General features: G+C 44.5%; 1 protein-coding gene and 1 non-coding gene across 4 annotated transcripts in view; both read right to left on the reverse strand.

The window, feature by feature from the left end:
• Positions 1 to 5,126: 5,126 nt before the first annotated feature.
• WDR11 (WD repeat domain 11) overlaps positions 5,127 to 19,705 on the reverse strand; it is a 56,962-nt gene continuing 42,383 nt past the window's right edge. Inside the window, exons 20-29 of one of the 3 annotated variants that reach the window (XM_070482143.1) lie at positions 14,245 to 14,353; positions 13,282 to 13,344; positions 12,023 to 12,088; positions 11,037 to 11,217; positions 10,294 to 10,389; positions 9,606 to 9,771; positions 8,993 to 9,090; positions 8,188 to 8,333; positions 7,312 to 7,392; positions 5,127 to 6,097 (exon numbers count right to left, since the gene is read on the reverse strand). In XM_070482143.1, the coding sequence (XP_070338244.1) occupies positions 5,941 to 6,097; positions 7,312 to 7,392; positions 8,188 to 8,333; positions 8,993 to 9,090; positions 9,606 to 9,771; positions 10,294 to 10,389; positions 11,037 to 11,217; positions 12,023 to 12,088; positions 13,282 to 13,344; positions 14,245 to 14,353 (1,163 nt within the window). In that variant the 3' untranslated portion in view covers positions 5,127 to 5,940. Of the gene's footprint in view, positions 6,098 to 7,311; positions 7,393 to 8,187; positions 8,334 to 8,992; positions 9,091 to 9,605; positions 9,772 to 10,293; positions 10,390 to 11,036; positions 11,218 to 12,022; positions 12,089 to 13,281; positions 13,345 to 14,244; positions 14,354 to 19,705 lie in introns of those variants that run through there. The other 2 variants (XR_011493506.1, XR_011493505.1) reach the window with 2 other exon arrangements.
• LOC123283582 (U6 spliceosomal RNA) lies at positions 16,531 to 16,632 on the reverse strand. Its single transcript, XR_006524265.1, has one exon. It is a non-coding gene; the product is annotated as a U6 spliceosomal RNA (small nuclear RNA).

Raw genomic sequence — 19,705 nt, forward strand, 5'->3', positions numbered from 1 at the left:
TGGACCCTCTTCTGGGATCTGAGGATTCAGGAAAGAACATGACAGACCCAGCCCTGCCCTCCTAGAGCTGACAATCTAGTGAGCGAGCCAGGCAAAAAACACATCAGGAAGGGGCCGGCTCCGTGGCCGAGTGGTCAAGTTCGCACGCTCTGCTGCGGCGGCCCAGGGTTTGAATCCTGGATGCGGACATGGCACCGCTTGTCAGGCCACGTTGAGACGGCATCCCACATCCCACAACTAGAAGGACATGCAGCTAGGATATACAACTGTGTACAGGGGGAGTTTGGGGAGATAAAGCAGGGGGAAAAAAAAAAAAAAAAGACTGGCAACAGTTGTTAGCCCAGGTGCCAATCCTTAAAAAAAAAAAAAAAGAAACACATCAGGTAATGTTGGGGTTCCGGAGGAAAATGAAGCAGGTCAGGGAGTAGAGAGGGATGGGGCACTATTTATAAGAGCTGGATCAGGGTTGGGCTTTCTGATGATGAGGTGACATTTGAGGCGAGGTCTAAAGGAGGAAGAGAGAACCATGTGAAAGGCTGGGGAAGAGAGCTCCAGGCAAAGGGCACAGCAAGTGCAAAGGCACTGAGGTGGGTCCATGATTGGCACGTTCAAGGTGAGACAGAGATGTGGACCTAGGTAGGTCGCCAGGGGCCAGATTGTACAGGGCCTTCCTTATAGACAGGCCATGGTAAGGACTGGATTTCACTGCATGTGCGTTGGGAGCCACCAGAGAGATGTGACCATTATGTGTCTAAAGCATCGGGCTGGCTGCTTCGTGAATGGACGAAGAGCTGACAGTGGAAGCAGGGAGATGCCAACGCTGCTAGGTTCCTGGCTCCAGGCCTGAACTTCCTTCTCCAGTGCAGTCGCTGGGACCCACCACGGTGGTCTGCGGGACACACAGCCTCACTGCCGAGCAGGGACCCTTCCCTCCAAGTCTGTCCCTCTTGCCTTGGCCAGCAAGGCTGTTTTGAGAACACAGCTCCCCTGCTACCTGGAACAGCTGATGGGAGCCACTGCCCGGTTCTCCGGTGAGCACAGCATGCAGGGCTGGGCCCTCACTGTGCCCCCCCATAGGGGACCAAGCAGCTGGTCCCCTCACTCGGCCCACCCAGCCCCAGGGGACATTTTCCAACATTCCTGAAAGGTGGAGCCAGCTGCTCATGTTGGTTCAAGGGCTATTTTCATGACCACACCTTTTTCTGTGCTGTCTCATCTGCTGGGCACCCTGGGTCCGTCCTGCTGGTCCTGACTGCACCCATCTTCCAGGGCCAGGCGAAGATACCTCCTCCCCGGGGGCTTCCAGGGAGTCAACCTGCTCCCTCTCCTTTCTGAACCCCACTGCGCCCGCTGGGCCCCTCTCCTGGTCTGTCTTCCGGTCACTCTGAGGGTTCTGTTCAGACCTCCCCTGGTCGGGGGTGAATTTCCCCGTGCCCAGGGCTACTCTGTACCTCTCTGCTCCCTCCCAGCCCCAGGCTTCCCTGGCTTTAGGGAACTGCCTCCCACAGGAGTCCCTGGAAGGTGATGGCTCTATACATACTTGGAGCCTGGTGGTTCCCACGGGCGGGCATGGGGTCGGGGATGGTGAGGCTGCAAAGGGCTGGGATGTAGGAAGGTGATCCTGAGTCTCAGGCAGGAGATTGCTGTTGGGGGGGGGGGGCGGGGAGATTTTTCGGGAGGAACTGCTGGAGGCCGACCGAGCAGGTTTCTAGACATCCCTCAAGGAGAGAGAAGGGGATCCACCTGGCTCCACATCAAGTTCTTTCTGCTCAAAAAGTTTTCTCCAATGCCAGAGTGGGTGACATTAGAGATGTTAGGAGTCACTCTGTCCTCCTTTTCTCTCTCCCGCCCACTCACGTTCTAATCCCAGCTCCCGCTTGTCTGTGCCACGCAAGCAAGACTCCCTGTGGTGAGTGAAGGCTGACAGTCTCATCCATCTTCCAATGAGCAGTGAGGCTGACAGATGGCACACGTTCCTGAATAACTAGTAAGGATTGGAGCATCCTCTAGACTGACAAGGCCTTGCACCTGTCGTCTCTCATCGTTCTCTCAGCCACCCTGGGAGGTCGGCAATATTAGCACCATTTTATAAATGAGGCTCAGGTGACAACTTGCTCAAGGCCAGGCCGCTGGATTGCAGGGACGCACCGTCCCTACTCCTTCCCCTTTGCTCCCGGTCTCTGGCACTGGTGTTCAGAACCACAGGGCTGAGTGGGTTCCCAGGGGGAAAGAGCAAAACCCGAGGCTCGGCTGAGTTATTGTGAGCCAGAGTGTGGCTCTGGCAGGCCCTCTGAAACATGCAATGGCATCTCTAAAAGCAGCAGCTTAGATCAGCTTCTTAGCATCACTGAAATTAACTTACGTTGGGATCTTGCTAGAATACCACCTCCTAGGACTGCTCTCTAGCTACTTAATGGGACCTGGTAGATTTTCCTTGGCTTAACTCTTGGCAAAGTCTAGCAACTTAGGACAAGCAAGGGTCTGTCGTTCAATTAAATTCCCAATTGATATGCATTCCAGAAGACCATTGGGAAGTAAGCCTAATCTGTACAACTAAATTTTATTGCTGGACACATAGTTCTTAAGAAAACGATCTGAGTCATTTCCCCCCAAATCAGCCTGAAGAAATCTTCCGTTTCTTAGGCCTTCCTCCTTACCTCACTCCCTTCCACAATGTATCTGTGCAAACTTACGGTTTGCCAATCTCTTCCTTGAGCTTTCCCATTTGACTATATCGCAGACTCGTCGGGTCTTCTCTTCTGATCACTGCTCTACAGTAGTGCCCACGATGGCTTCGGACGTAACTATTTTTCATCTTCCACCCTGCCTGAAGCATTAGGGCTTAAAAATGATGGTGGAATGTCAAAGATTGGAATAAGGTGAGGGTCTTAATAGGGCAGAGCACATTAGGAGGTGTCTAGAGGAGAACTGAGATTTGCTTAAAAATGATGATAATGGGGGTCGGCCTGGTGGCGTAGTGGTTGAGTTCGTGTGCTCCGCTTCAGTGGCCCCAGGGTTTGCGGGTCTGGATCCCGGGCACCGACCTAGCACCGCTTGTCAAGCCACACTGTGGCAGCATTCCACATAAAACAGAGGAAAATTGGCACAGATGTTAGCTCAGCAACAATCTTCCTCAAGCAAAAAGAGGACTGGCAACAGATGTTAGCTCAGGGCCAATCTTCCTCACAAAGAAAAAAAGTGCTTAGAATGAAACAGTTCTTGGATTGAAACTTTTCTATCATCTATTGCTGTCTTCTATCGTGGAACTGTCAGGAATAAGAGTAAGGTCAGCCTGGGTGATTCATGTTGTATGTAGTTTCCTAGACCTACTGCCACAGGGACTTGGGCCAGTGAAGGAGCTGGATGGGATGAAGCTTGCAACAGCATCTTCCTGAAAAGAGGTAGGTTCTGGTGCACCTAGTCGTAGACAACTCGCAAAGGGCCTTACACTGCCCTGTACCCAACAGGGCAGCTGAACACCTGAAATTTCACCACAAGGAAGCATTTTGGACCTGGAATAGGAGTGGATAAACTCGTTCCTGTAAAGGGGCGGACAGTAAATATTTTAGGCTTTTCAGGCCCTGTGGTCTCTGGTGCAAACCACTCAACTCTGCTGAATGAAAGCGGCCACTGACGATGAGCGACGGGCATGACTGTCATCCAGGACAGCTTCTTAGCATCACTGAAATTAACCTCACAGTCAAGAGTCACTTACCAACGGAGAGACGTTCTGAAAAATGCCTCATTAGGTGATTTCGTTGTTGTGCAAACAACGTAGAGTGTACTTACACAAACTTAGATGGCAGAGCCTATTACACACCTAGGCTATATGGTACTGATCTTACGGGACCACTGTCATATATGTGGTCCATTGTTGAACGAAATGTTGTTATGTGGCGCATGACGGTATTTATACAACAGGCAGCGAGCAGGCCGAGGTCTGCAGGCTGCAGCTTGCAGACCCTTACCCTAGAGGAACAGTCACAGCAAAGAGGCCCGTTCTTGTGCAGCTCCCCTCCCCTGCCTCCACGTCAGTTCATCGTACTTGAGTGACGACTGCCATCTCAACAAGCTGGACTGTGACAAAAACCCAGGCACTCAGTCTCGTCCGCTCCGCAGGTTCCTACAGAGCTGCCGTGCCTGGTCGTCTCTGTTCCCACCTCAGGCAATGCCCCACTTCCTATTTGTGGCCTCAATCCAAAGCATATTTAATCTTCAAAATGCCATCCTCTGGAATAAAATTTATTTTTCCTCTCTACTTACTAAGACCAGTATTCTTTTTTCCTTTGGCTAGTTGATGGTTGAATAAATAAAATACATCTGGGGGCCGGCCCCTTGGCCGAGTGGTTAAATTCGTGCGCTCTGCTTCGGTGGCCCAGGATTTCACCAGTTCGGATCCCGGGCGCAGACATGGCACTGCTCATCAGGCCATGCTGAGGCGGCATCCCATGTGCCACAACCAGAAGGACCCACAACTAAAAATACACAACTAAGTACCAGGGGGCTTTGGGAAGAAAAAGGAAAAATAAAATCTTTAAAAAAGTATATATATACACATATCTGGACAGTGATTTAAATAATAAACAATACAGAGAGAACTGTGTTGGCCTATGGCCATCAGAGACTCTGTGTAACCTGCCTAGGCAAAGGAAAGGCAAGCAAAGTGAGCGAGGCACAGGACCAATGGAAGGATCTTGGGTTTGTTAGGACATTTAGCCAAAGCGTCAGCCTGGGAGCAAACATTCCTGGAACAGGTCCTTCCTCTCCATGGGTCTCAGCTCCTTGCCTAAGGGGATAGGAGCTACGATTCTATCTAAAAATCAAACCTCCTGGTGGGTGTGAGGATACGTGCCACCCTGGACCTCTGGGAAGGAAGAGACGGGAATGCCATGCCTTTGCCTCGCCCCTGGGAGCTGGGGCTGAGCCCTGCTCCCTCGGGAGCCCTGAGGCAGAGCTGCCCAGGCGCAGGGCTTCAGTCCTGCTCTCTGTCACACCCCGGGAATTCCCACACCGGTTTCTCTGGATTCAGTGAGTGGCCTGGACCTCGGGAGGTGGGAGGTGGACTGACTCCTGAGAAGCCAGCACAGCACCTGGCCTCACACGCAGCGACAGAGAGAACACAAAGGCCTGGCTGGGATTTCCTTTTATTTATCATTTCTGTAGGTTATAGACATTTAAGTTCTCAGCAATAATTTATAATAGTAACATCTCATATCTCAATTGTTGGAAGAACATAAAGACAGAAAAATTAAAGCACAAAGAGAGACTTCAAAAAGGAGGTTACTATAACATATCACGGGAGTTAAAATTCAAAATATCAAAGACTCCACATATCGGAACAAAACATAAAGCCTCAAATTTCCCCGTGAGCCTATGAGCCTGAAATTACAAAACTCAGCAACTGCCTAAACGAGGGAGGCAACGGTTCTGTTTTCAAGGTGAGGAAACAAGGAATGCTTTGGTAAGCAGTCCTTCGCGTGCAGACATTCTCGCTCTGTTGTATCTCGAATGACTGCATGTAAACACGGGCACTGCACGTATCTGAGAACAGGTCTCACCAACTTCTTCTACTATAGATTCGTCGACCATCTTTAGTCAATGAGAAAAGTGATTTAATCACTTGAATTTTAAGTTTAAAAAAATTAAAAGTATTTCCAGGGACTCTCAAAGCTCAATCTCCCAAGGTATAAAATGTTGTACATTTTCGAAATCTGAAGCCCTCAAGTTTTTTTCTCTGAGATAAATACAGGACAGAGAAGCTGCTCCTAATAATGTAAATGCTCACATACTGTGCACGCAAAGCCTTAGAAGTGTGTGAAACAGCTCACGAGGACCCTGGAGGGCATCCTCATCAGTCTGGACCGTGACCGTGACACAGCTAGGCCGACTCCCCGCCCAGCCCCGCTTGCGGGGTCAGCTTCCCTGGCACTTATTAACCTGTCACTCTTCAGCCAGTTCTTGCTTGGGGGATTCCAGCTCATTCAATAAATCTCTGCCAGCCGCTCCAGCTTTCGAAGCAAAAAGAATTGCTCCCTGTTTAAAACCGAGGTTCTTCAAACTTCGGGCATAATCTGCATATATGGCAGACACGAGTTTCTGTAAGCCAGAGTTAAAGGAAAGAAGGGCAGAAAGGGCGTGACCACACTCCACCCAGGCTCCCGCAGGCAGGGAAGGAGGCCCAGCTCCGCCGGGACGCTCAGGAGGGCAGCACCGGGCCAGTGCAGGCACACCTGCTCTGGGGGAGGGCAGTTCCTGGCTGGGGAGGCCATGGCTCAGTCTGCAACCAGCTGAGCCCAAAGCTTCTCCTTCGCCTAGACGACCCAACTAACGTCCTCCCAGTTTCTCCACGACCTGAACACAATTAAAGACCGGAACAAGACAGAGACCAGCAGAGAGACTCACATGCCCACCCTGGTGCCATCTGAAAGGCTGAGAGGCTGGCAGTTTGGGGGCAGACAGAGCCTCAGTGAGGTTCTATTTACAAAGCCTGCCCCGAGGCAGCAGCTGCAGACAGCTGGGTGCCGGGTCTTTAGACGCCCTGCTCCACTGTGCTCTGACATTCAAATGCTCCTTCCATCTACAGTCAACTTCGCCAGTGTCTAGATACTTGATGTTGAGTAAGCTCAAGCTTAGTTTAATTTTCTGTAAAAAATATACAGAAAACCAATATCTGACACGTAAAGAGGCCACAGCGTAATAATTCAAGAAAAAGGGCAGTGAGAACAAGTAGGGCTCTGCAAACACAACAAACTGGGGGTTGTATTCTCAAGCCCATTCTTTTCAAGGAACAAATGTGACTCAAGCGATGTCTGGAAGAAATAAAACGCTCCTGGTTAGAGGAGGGTTAGAGGAGTGACACCTGCATGGCACATCTCCTTAAGTGCTGTGTCTTGGTCGACATTAGATTGTCGCTGTGGGTAACCATGAGTCCTTCTTTCTTAGTTATTCCAATATGTATTTTTCAGATAAATATAAACAATTTTACTCCATGGAGTGCGCTGCTTTGAAATGATACTATTTTAAAGTAGCAGGCTCTTATACATTTCCTAAATTATTTTCTTTATCTTTAAGTTCAAACAAAACATTACAACATGTGGGATCCCACCCCTCTCAGTCCTTCCTGCCTCCCGGTCCAGCTGAGAGCTGACGCCAGCAGTGGAACGACCTTCTTTCCCTCCCTTTTCTCCCTCTTTCCTGGCTTTGGTGAATCAGAATATGGATCCTTCTTGATAAAATTTAGTTCCTGCCCAGGCAGCAAGACTGAGAGGAATTCTAAAACCCACTTTGGCATAAACACCCTGGCAAAGGATATCTGTGTCCCCACTGACTTCGATCGCGCCGTACTTGAGACAAGCTTCCACAAACAAGGCAGCTCTGTCGAAGTATCTCATGCTGCTCAACAAACAAAACAAGGGTTAGGCTTGTGATTTACGGCATTTGGGGTAGAACCATCCAAGGGCACATTTCTACGTAAAGACTTGTACCCATTTTCCCTGGAAACCCGAGTGCTACGTAAGTTGCACTAGCACCTTCCTAAGCCCTGGCTTACAGAGGAAAGGAGGGGACAGTACTCATGTCTCCAACCCTGAGCTCTTTTTTATTAATACTTAAAAAAAATTGTGAAATAGTTGAAATACACAAAAATGTACAGAGATAGAACAAATATTCAGGAACCCCGTGCTGATTTAACAAGCAATCTTTTGCCCTATTTGCCTCAGCCTACCTCCTTTAGTTTTAAATAAACCAAATGTCCCATAACAAGAGAGGGGTATTACCCTCCAAGATTTTCAGAGGGGACATCTCCAACTCACCACTTTCTGGGACCTTTCCTACCGTTCTCCAGCCTTAGTTTCAGTTGCTCCACTGAAAGCTGAATTGTCCCCAATTCTCTGAAGACTTCTTTTACATTCAGACTTATTTTACATACAAATGTAAATTACATTTACATTACAGGTCCCTGTTAGGTCTGACTAGTATGTTGGTAGGAAAACAACATAGCTCCTAGACCAAATGAGGAATGAATAAACAAGGGCTCTTCCATTCTCTCTAGGTTTTGTAATAAACCTAAGGTATACGCTTCTCCTTTCATGCCACACATGGAGTCCCACCACCCACCCAACAGAGCCTCGAGAATATGGCGTGATCAGGCACGGCCCTCCTGACGAGCCACGGGACACGTGCGTGTACCTGTGAAGCGTCTCGGCCACGCTGGAGAAGCAGCCCAGGGAGAGGAGGACCAGGAGGGCCTTGGACTTCTGGTTGACTTGCGGAGAGCAGAGGTGGTCGACCCACCGCTTTAACACATCTGCGCACTCTTCAGAGTTCAAACGGACCTGCGAGGGAGACCAAGTTACAAAGACATCCTGCACTACACAAAGGAAAACAGAACTCAGTAGAAACGGCATCTGCTCCGATGAAGCAAATGAGGCTCTGCTTTATTAGCACACTGCCCTGACGCAGCTGCTGACTATGAACAGGAGTGAGAAGAGCCTGAGCCTGCGGGAGGCAGGGGCCCGGCAATGCCTCTGGGCTGTGGTCAGGGCTCACACCCCAGCAGGGAGAGCAGCCAGCTGCTTTCACTTCCATGCAATCTCCATTTTTCCATTAGAAGAAATGTAATTTATACTCATAAAGAACAGGAGGATGAGAGTTGTAAGAAAATATTTGCAAAAGAGCTTTACAGTCAAAAAATACTTCATAATCATGAGTCAAAAGTTCAAAACTGAATTTTTCTTTTCTTTCTTTTTTTTTTTTTTGGTGAAGAAGATCAGCCCCGAGCTAACATCTGTGCCAATCTTCCTCTATTTTATATGTGGGACATTGCCACAGCATGGCTTGATGAGCAGTGTGGAGGTCTGTGCCTGGGATCTGAACCCAGGAACCCCGGGGCCACTGAAGTGGAGCACTTGAATTTAACCACTATGCCACTGGGCCAGCCCCAAGACTTAACTTTCTCTCCCAAATGCTCAAGGCATCATCTGGAATCACCTACTTTTGCAAGCCAGGCAGCCCGGTTCCACTCGCCGTACGTCTGCAGGTAACGGCAGGCGTCTGCAGCCTTGTCTATCAGGCAGAGCAGCTGAACCCCCTCTGGAAGACAGAACAGCAGCCCCCTCAAATGACACTGTGGCGCTGTCTCTGACAAGCCACTAAAAAGTAACATCACTATTTGACTTCATCTAGTCTTGTGCATTTCATACCTACTGAAGACATTCTCAACTTAAATTTTAAAATAAAATATTAAAATAGAGTTCTACAATGTTGAGTTCTACCACTCAGGCAACCAGCGCAGGAAGCACAAATGTAGTCCAGAAAATGGCCAGTAAACTCTCTCTCTCACTGGTGTTCATTGTTTTAATTTGCCCGGGTTTGTCCAATTTATGCTATTATTTTGGTATTTATTAATAGTGCCCCCTTTCACTCTTAAAAGTGTTCTGGTTTAGACGATAAAATTATATGGCCATCGTATAATTGGCTAGCAATAATCTATTTTTCTCTACCATATACAAAAAAAAGAGAGAAATATCCCTAATAATCACCACTTTGCTGGGAAGGGGCCTCATTTCCCAGAGTGCTGACGAACATGCCCACAGAGCGGGCCTTACCTGCCAGCTTGCCGTTGGCAATCATATTAGTTGCCACCAGCTTTATGGTGCTCTGGGAGGGGCCCGATGAGGTGACAGTTGTGACCAAACAGGCTTTCAGCGAATCACAATAATAATGCTGGTTGTCTGCACTTGTTTCCAGTAGCAACTGCACAGCTCTGTCTGTCTAACAAGAGAAACAGTTCTTCTAATTCTGAGACCATTTTCCTCCAACACAACATCTTTTAATTCAAATTTGGAACGCTGAAGTCTATTGCTGAAAGGCGACTTTCACTTGCAAAAGCTGCTCATGAGTGCTTTGTTTCCGTATACAAAACTCAACAGAGGTGCTGCACCTCTTCTTGGGACAAACGGAAAACCACAGCCTGGTTTATGCCGGTGCTCAAGGGACAGCTTATTTTAGCTCTGTACCAGTCAATTCAGAGACACACAACAAAACAAAACAGGCTTCATTTGACCTCAAGGAGGCCAAAATCATATGCTGGTTAACCACACATTTCCGGTGTCTCACAAGGTCTGTTGGTCTTATTTTGAAAGTAAGCCTAAATTTACACTTATACTTCCAGGGACGCACTATCTCACACACACACACATACACACACACACACACACACACACGTGATGCTCTGAAATACGAATCAATTAGCAATTCCATGAAACATCAAAAGACTTATAAAAATTGCCGTACTTGACCCAAGAGAAGTAGCTGGTCGGTACATTTCCTTGTATGATCATAAGTTGACCGTTTTACTTCCTGTAGATTAACCCTCTCCAGCTGAAATTTCTACAGTAGGAAAAAAAAAAAAAGGAAGATTTTGAGCCTGGATTATAAGACTTGAATTATTTAAATTTTACTATACCTAATGAAGTCATTTTAATAAACATTACTTTGACTTCTGAGGTCTTAGACAATCAACTTTACAGAAATCCAACAATTCAGTAAGAATTTGAAAAGAAAAAAATGTTGAAATGTAGTATCATTTGTATGCAAGTCTGCCTGCTTACAGAAACTGGCACTTGAATACAACTGGATGAAAAAACCCTGTGTATTGAAGTACTCTACTGGAGGTTAAAGAAATTATGAAGCTATGTGTCTATATACAGAGAAGTAAATTCAAACCAAGTGAAAGAAATATTTGTTATTTGTAGAAAATTAATAAAGAGAGAAAATTAAAATGAACCCTCTAAGTTAAAATGTTAAGAGAAAGAAAAAATTAAAAGACTGTAATAAAATTTTAATGTGTATTAAAAAACTCGGTGAGCGTTTACGAGCTTTTCAAGTCCTGAGTCAGGCTTTTGTAAGCTAAAGTGCCAAGGGACTCACTTCTCCCATGTGGACCTTAACTTAGTTCGGAAGTTTCCCAAATTTAAGATACTTACAAAGACCTAAGCAATCAAGACGACAGCTTTAAACTCCATGAAGTGTCCTACCTGAAAGTAGGCATTTTCACAAAGGACATCATAACATATGTCCAGTGGGTTGGTCACCCTGTGGTCCCGAGGAGCAGTCTCTGTGGTGGCTGGTGCGCTGGCTGGCGTCTCCCAGCACAAGCTGTGCAGGTAGTGGGCCGCGACCGTCCAGAAGTGCAGCTCCGATTCATCGCCGTAAAGCCTGAGGGGGGAAACCCACGTTCCCACGGAGCGCACACAGCCACTCGCGCCTGGATGGGGGCTGCGCACCGCAGCCTGAAATGCTGGGGGCACAGTGCTGCCACATGACAGACATGAAGTGCTGGGGGCACAGTGCTGCCACATGACAGACCGTTAGGGACACTGGGTGTGCCTGGCAGGGTGAGGAAGGGAAGCAGCAAGTTCTCCAGCCCCATTACTGTCTCCAACAATACGATGGGCTGACTGCACAGGGCCCGTGCCCACGCAAGCCTCTCTCTGTTCTGTGTTAAGAGCAACACGGCGGTTCTGAAGCCTGGGCCACTGTTTACCCACACGCCTTTCAATCTGGACCACAGCTTCGCAGCAAGGAACAGGTTCCTCTTTGTAAGTCACTAGATAAGGTGTGGAAATAATTTGCAATTCATTCTTTGGGGAAAGGAGGGAAATGTCTTTTTCCTAAGGGACAATTCTACAACAGTGAGGAAGCACAGGTTATTGCTTCTAAATATAACATCGGTATAGTTAAGGACAGGCCTTTTTAGTGGATACTTTAAAACACATTTTAAAAAGCTGTCTGTAGGAGGGACTGTTTTCAATAGGGAAGCTCTAGAGTTCACATTTAAAATATAATTTTTTCCTATTCCTATTACTACTTTCAAAATTAATTCTAAGTCAGATCTAAAGGATGAACTGATATATTTTTCCAAAATCTAAGAGTTGCTTGGTCTTAACTAAAAAACCCTTAATAAGAGAAACAAGTTAACCTGAAATTCTGTCTCTTAGACAGAAGTCTCACACAGTGTTACCTTGAAACGAGCAGGCACCTCTGCAAGAGTGTGAATTCCGGATCAAGCAAGAGTTTCTTTATGTCACTGCAGACAGGAAGCCAGGCAAAAGCAAGACAAAATTTTTGAATCAAACAATAAAACAAGGAAATGAATCAATATACTCTTGAAATGGAAAATTCCACTCAAAGGCTATGTTTAGAACTCAGGAAAGAAGTTACTTTGCCATGACCTTGAAATTACAAAAGCTTCATAGGGCTCAGAGGGTGTCTAGGCTGGGAAGTAGAACCATCAACCACCACAGGGGAGGAAGGCTCTGATTCTGGTTTACATTCTTGCAACAGTTTCAAAAACTCATGTTTTTCAAAATATGAACAGCTATCTGATTATAGGAACAAGAACGTCATTGTTGATAAAATGATTTTGCTAATCAGGAATAGTATATGGAGAGGATGCATTCAGAATTTATTTTTGAAACTATTCCAAAAATAAAATATTTAAGGAAGAAAGGCCAGTGTTTTTATAAGTTGATAGTTCTAAAACATCCAAATATAGACTATTCATAAATCAGGGCAGGGAAGGTACTTTTTAAATCTATTCTTTTCCATTTAAAAACAAATGTTAACCTTTGGATACAGAAAACAATCAAGTAATTATTTTGAATTTGACATCCATAAAACATTCTATTATGGCTAATTTATTAAATATTATAATTATGTGTGACAGATTCTAGATTGCAAAAATATATTGTTTTACCAAGAACTTCTTGTAGACTCATATTTTTCTACTACCTTTGCAATATTATTCTCAATGCATACTTTTAAAAGCTCTTGGCTCTAGAGAGCACATTAACTTCTTAGGCAGCACTGAGTGCACACAGCGCCTGACACAGAGAGCCTACTTTAGAAGAAGGAAGCCGGCACACAAGAAGCGCCCTGCGCATGCTCTACTCTGAGGCTTCACAGGGGACAGGTGGAGGCAGGCTGCTGCAAGGACACTAACACCACAGCTCCTGCTCCTGCCCGGACACGAGACCAGAGCCATCTGATACTTCGGAACTTGTGGAAGACAGATGTTCTGTCACTGTAACTATCAAATAACTACTTTTTCTACAAAACAAAGATTCTAAAGGGAAATAAACTTCTGTGAATAGAATGGTTTCTCTCTGGGCCACTAGAATTTTCTAAAACACAACTTATTTTAATTTTAAAAAGCCTAAATTATTATATTTTTCTTTCTTATATTCTCATCTTCTAATAAAACATAGTTGGAGTGCTTACTTAGACAATGAATTCAACTGCTCCTGAAGGAGATTCTTTATTTCTTCATTTTCTGGATAATCACTGTACAGAAAAGATCCTGAATGAGTTATCTCTTCACTTATAACCATTTATTTCTTCACCGGGAAAAAGTTGCGGTAATATAGAAATAACCTCTTTGAAGTCCTTAGTTAAAAACCTAGTTATAGATCAAAATACCAACAGTCTACTCAGGAACCCAAGAATTATCACTAATAGCTGCTTCTACCTTAGTGAAAACAAAGAAATGAGTAAAGAGAGTGTCTCTGGCTTTCAAGAAACCAGAGAATTTATCAGAGGGTTCTAAAAACTACCATGTTTAGATTCATGTTAATAAGGAACTTGGTGATAACTAAAGGAATCTGCTCATTCCACTCTGCAAAACGGACGTTCCTTTCTCTCATTCATTTTCTCATTCATTCATTCCTGGAGAATAGACACCTCATCGCATTACTACTTTTTTGTTCCCCAACCCATGCCTGCCTGTGCACTCCACATGGCTTAAGTTCAATGACACTTGTGAGTTTAACTAACAACCACTAATAAGTTTCTGTGAATATCTTTTTGCAATAAGGCAGGAATTGAGATTTATAAAACACAAAATACCTCTGCAGTAGGCCTATTTTTGCTGCTTTTAAAAAAAATTTTCAGCTTGGCCCTAATTCCTCTTGGCCTCAACTGGCCCTCTTCACGGTCATTATGCCACAGCCATGTTTAGACTGTGAGAGGTCCACACAGCCTGTGTGCTCACAGCTGCCAGACGCCCACTTCCATGAGGCCCCAGCAGGGAAATGAGAGGCAGACCAGGATTCTTTCAGTGTGGCTGCCACCTCTGCCTCAGCTTGATTTTCAGGTTCCTTGCAGTACAGGCCACTCCTGATTTTCATGGGTGTCCTACAACCCCAAGAAAATTAAGAAAGGAAAACAAAAATGGAAAAAACTTACACATGAGAAATGTCCAAAGAAAACTGTCCATTCCAGGGCTGGTGTAACAAGAAAGCTTTCAAGGCGAGGGAGGCCCTAGGAACAAGCAGGTAGGGGCACCACACAGGCTCTAGACAAGAAAAAAAAAAGTTTTGTTTTTTTTAAATAAAATAAAAATTTATTCTACTATGAAGTCAGCAGAGAACAGGGTACAACATGGGGTGGGGGGAGAAACCGTGAGACTGCATCTCCTATCCCCCAACATGCTTTCACCCGGCGACTTCACACCCACTAATGATCCTTGCTTGAAGCAAGTATTACGATAGGAGTTGCAAATCGGTGATTTTCTAATTCTGTCTACATTTATCAGCCATCACTCTTCTGTACACATGAGCTTTCTCTTCTTGCCCACATCCCCTTCTCTCTCTTTGAATATTACTATGGAATGATAGACTGTTTTTAAAAAAATCAACACTGATATCAATACTACAAGTATTCTTGTGACGCCCAGGCTGCCCCAGATTTGATAATGGAAGTCCCTCGAAGCTGGTTTCTGTATCCTTATGATAGGTTGTCATTGGTTTTTCAACCCCTCCTTAATTTCTGACTCATCTTGCACATTTTCTGCCTCTGTTCTGGAACAAACTGTCTAAGGAGCCCTGGTTCTTTTCAGTCAGGAAATGGAATTTATAAACCAACATCTGGGTGCTAAGACTGCTCATTGCCATTGAAATGTCATTGCTTCTAGGCCTGAAATTAGTGTACAGAGCCAGAAAATACATTTTCTTTTAAAAGTCATGAATTTATACTGGCCCCTCCAATTCAAACCCAGTCCAGGAATGTTCCTCCTCATCACCTCCTACTCCACTTATATCTCCCTTTTCCCTCAGCAGGAATCCTAGTTCCCCCAAATTGCAATTTATTTACTAGTTTGTTCCAGCCTGTAATATGCACAAAACAGTTTCAGAATTATTAGAGCCACTGTTAACTACTCAAACATAAAGTTCAAAATTCCTCTGCAACTGCTCTTTTTCTCAGAATATAAAATGCTACGGTGCACAGTGAGACTTCCGTTTGTGTGGTTATGGTACCAATCGGTTGTACTGTTAAGTTCAACCGTTTCTTTTCTTTTCTGTGTGAGGAAGACTGTTGCCAAGCCAACATCTGTGCCAATCCTCCTCCATTTTGTATGTGGGATGCCACCACAGCACAGCCCAATGAGCAGCATGCAGGTCTGCACCTGGGATCCAAACTTGCAAACCCTCGGCTGATGAAGCAGGAGTGCGTAAACCCAACCACCACGCCATCGGGCCGGCCCCAAGTTCAACTGTTTCTTGTGTTCAGTTTTAGGGTTTGCTTTTTCTTTCATCCTTCTTGTTTTCATTGTATTTTTTTGAATATGTAAAACATTTAAATGGTTCAAAAGTTGAAACTATAGAATAAAGGTACACTCTGAGAAGTTTCAGTCCTATTCCCACTCTCCTCATCTTCCTACCTCCTATCCATAACCATTTTCTTTAGTTTCTGGATTATTCTTTCTGGAAAGTAAGTAAATGCATACACAGACTGTCGCCACTCTAATACACTTGCATTTTTCACTTACACATATCCCAGATAGCACTCTGTGTCAGTTCACAGAGCTACTCCTCATTCTACTTTACTGCTGCATAGATTGTTTCATTGTGCAGAGGTTCCCAAATTTATTCAACCAGTTTCTATGGACAAGTAGTTACTCTTTCCAAAATTCTGCTATGGTCCTATGTGTGGAGGTACATGGAAGGTAAATTCTTAGCAGAGGCCTGCTGAGGAAAGAGGCATAGCTTTGTTAGATGTCGCCAAATTCCTTCCTACAGGGATTACTCCGTGAGCAGTGTATGAGAATGCTTGTTTCCTCATAGCCATGCAACAAAGTGTATTTTCAAGCTCTTGAATTTCTGTTAATCTAACAAGTGAGAAACAGTTTCTCAGTGTAGGGTTTTTTTCACTCAATCATTCAACAACCATTTATCAACACCTATTATGTTCCAGGCTCTGGAGATACAGCAATGAACAAAACAACCCCAAATCTCAGCCTTGTGGAGTGTACAGTTCTATTTGGGGAGCAAAACAAGATGGGTAAATGAAACGTATAGGATGTCAGATGGTGTGAAGTGCTGTGGAGAAAAGGAGGCAGAGAAGGGAGACAGCACACCACACAAACCTGAAGTGTACTGCTTGGTGAAATTTTAAGCAAATCTTTGCAAGCCTCCCGCTGCTCTGGCTTTCCCAGAAGGCTTTTCTGGCCTCTTTTGTCTACAGTGACTTCTCAAAGATATGGAACACTGCATGAATTTGCATGTCATCCTCACACAGGGGCCATCTAATCTTCTCTGTATCGTTCCAATTTTACTGTGTGCTGCTGAAGCAAGCACTTTACCATGGTTTTAATTTGTATTTTTCTTATTATGGATAAAGTTGAGCATCTTTTCATATGTTTAAGGGCTATTTGTATATCTTTTTCTCTCTTTTGGACAGTCTGTTAATGACTTACAAAATATTTTCTCCCTATCATTTGTATTTTGTTTTGCTTATAGTCTCTTTTGCAATGAAAGTTTTTTTAGAAAAAATTTTTTCCATTTAGTCAAATTTATCTTTTCTTTCGTACCTAGGTTGTAAAGGAAGGCATGAAGTACCTGTCAAGAGTGAGGCTTTTCTACCTACCTGCAGAACTATTAAATCAGCCCCGGAAGGGATGAAGGTGGTTAGTCTACCTAAGTTCTTTGTTTCTATTCATCCCTAATAGATGGCCAACCATATGATCCTCATATTTTCAAGTCAGCCCCTTTCACTTTCAGACTGTAGTAGCTGCTGGCATTAGGTCACAAAATGTTTGGAAATAGTACATGTCAGAGAACAAAACGTTAGCAGTACAAATTAAACTCAGAATGGTTCAAGAAAGTTTCTATGCTACGTGGTAGTTTCTTAATCAACGGACAATGAAAAGACACAAGAGAATCTTCCTAGAAAGCAGCACTCCAGGGTTTTTATGTAATGTGAGCAAGACAACATTTACTAAGTCTGAGTAAACTGAGGGAAATGTCTGATTTTTAAAAACAAATATGTGCTATTTCTCCAAAGCAAAATATTGTTGATAGCATACCGATGAGCATTTAACAAATTGAAAGTAAACTCTATTACTTCCTATCCTTTAATGAATTTAAAAGTTTCTTCTCCAGAGCAAAGATTAGCCATGAAAGAGTAACAGGCGATCATCTCACAGCTGGAGAAACTCACCTACAAGAGCTCATTCACTTCTGGAAATTACACAATTAGAATGAAAAGGCAGTTGGCATCATTGCTACTTCTCTTAGACACATTCTGCTTAGTCTGCGCTATGCTATCTGAGGTGTTAATCATGCCCAGGTGTTAGCTGCCTATCTGACAGCAATGCAGGAAATTAGAAACTGAAGAGCCAAGAAGAAAAGCAGAAAAGTGACTCCGCCACTTGGAGGGAGCCAATGTCAAGGGGAGCAGGCAATCAGGGAAGGAGAGGACTCAGCTCTGGTGATTTTGTTGACTGTGATGCAATGAGGGGGGACAAAGAGAGACAAGGGACCCTACTGACTTTTTGGGCAGAACAAAATTTTTTTTTTTTTTTCCTTTTTCTCCCCAAAGCCCCCCAGTACATAGTTGTATATATTCTTAGTTGTGGGTCCTTCTAGTTGTGGCACGTGGGACGCCACCTCAGCGTGGCTCGATGAGCGATGCCATATCTGCACCCAGGATTCGAACTGATGAAACACTGGGCCGCCTGCAGCGGAGCGCGCAAACTTAACCACTTGGCCACGGGGCCGGCCCCCGGGCAGGACAAATTCTTCCTTGTCCAGATTGTTCCATGCTTTGCATGTTGTTTAGCATCCCTGGACCTCTGCATACTCATAAGTTATGACAACTTTTTCAAATGTCCCAAATGAAAACTCTTGGAAATGACCATGGAAAACTGAGGCAGACATAAAGGAGAGGTTCGTGTATGTATCTGATTTTAGAAAGCTTCTTTCTATATGTGCTCACTGAGGAAAAATGTGTTCAGCAGTGGCCCAAACAGCTGGGGAGGAAGTTAGGTTGAACAGTCTCTGACACGATGCTGATGCTATTTAAAGTGTGAGGAAACTGCATCGTACTAGAATGTTATTAAATAAGTCTCATACTCTTGAATTCCTTTTAGACGCTACTAAAAAAAAAATTAAGATTTTTTTAATGCCATTTTATGCCCCTGAAAATAAGGGAGCAGGCAAGAAGGGTTCTCCAACTCAAAAACAAGGGAGCCAGTCTTCTACGTTTGTCTGCCCTCCCCCTTTACTGGGGGGGGCGGGGGGGTGAGAAATGTGAATGGGGGGCAGGGTGGAAGGGGACTATCTAAGCTGTTCTAAGAAAATAGACTTGAATCAGTATTTTATGACATTTTCCACTTGTTATCAAGGAGGACTGAAGAAAATATATTGACTATGTCAACGTATGTGACCTACAATGATTTTATTTTTATCCCACATCACTAAGTCCAAAATACATCTCTAATTCCCAAGAATAGAAATGTATTATATCAAATATACTTTTTCCAGGACTAAATCAGCATGTATTTAGAGGTAAACACAATCTCTTTTTCCTAATTCCATATTTACACTATCACCAGTTTCTATTCTTTAACATTTACTGAGTGTTGTTCTGAGTTTCAAGTTCAATTTGTGAAATGTATGCACAATTTTATTGACCTTTCCCCATTACTATTTAAAAATTTTTTCCTTACTGGCTGAGGCTGCACCACTAGAGACTGGATAGGAATGATTTTTGTTTTCTTTTTAATGTTAGCAAAGCTTTAAAAGAAAAATGCAATCTAAAATCTGGCTGCAGGTTCAGATGTTCAAGCACGGTATCAAACATGGGTTAATGATGAGCTCCAATTCTGCAGTCAGTTTAATTTAAGAACAAGCTACCTTGGCTTGGGGGTTTTTAGATTCAAATTTTAAATTAAAGGTGAAAGAAAAACTTTTCAAACATTTAGATTATATTTGCACATCTCTTTACCTAGAACTGTAACTAAATAAAAAGAAAAATCATTCTTGAAGTTCCCTCAATTTCCTCAATACCTTTAGGTTTAAAATTGAATCAATGCTGTCCTTCTCAGGGAGGAGGCCTTGCTACTGCTGCAGAGCTGGCAAACGTCTCCAGGGCAGATACAGGAATGCAATGCCCAACTCCTGCCCTCAGCAGATGGCAGTCAGAGTTACACAGTAAGAAATGGTGGGACATGAATACAGCAGCAGGGGTGGGGCAGTGACAAAAACGAAAGCACACCTAGCATAAGTTAAAGGTGGCCCGGCCAGCATCAGCAGCAACTTCATTGTGCCTCAAGCATGAACCCAACATGAAAGGGCAGGTTTTTCAAAACACTACTGTCTCTGAATGTGCCAAAGTTTGACTCCACAGAAAAGGTACAGACAATTGC

The sequence above is a fragment of the Equus asinus genome, chromosome 2 (assembly GCF_041296235.1).
Source record: "Equus asinus isolate D_3611 breed Donkey chromosome 2, EquAss-T2T_v2, whole genome shotgun sequence".
NCBI classification, from domain to species: Eukaryota; Metazoa; Chordata; class Mammalia; order Perissodactyla; family Equidae; genus Equus; species Equus asinus.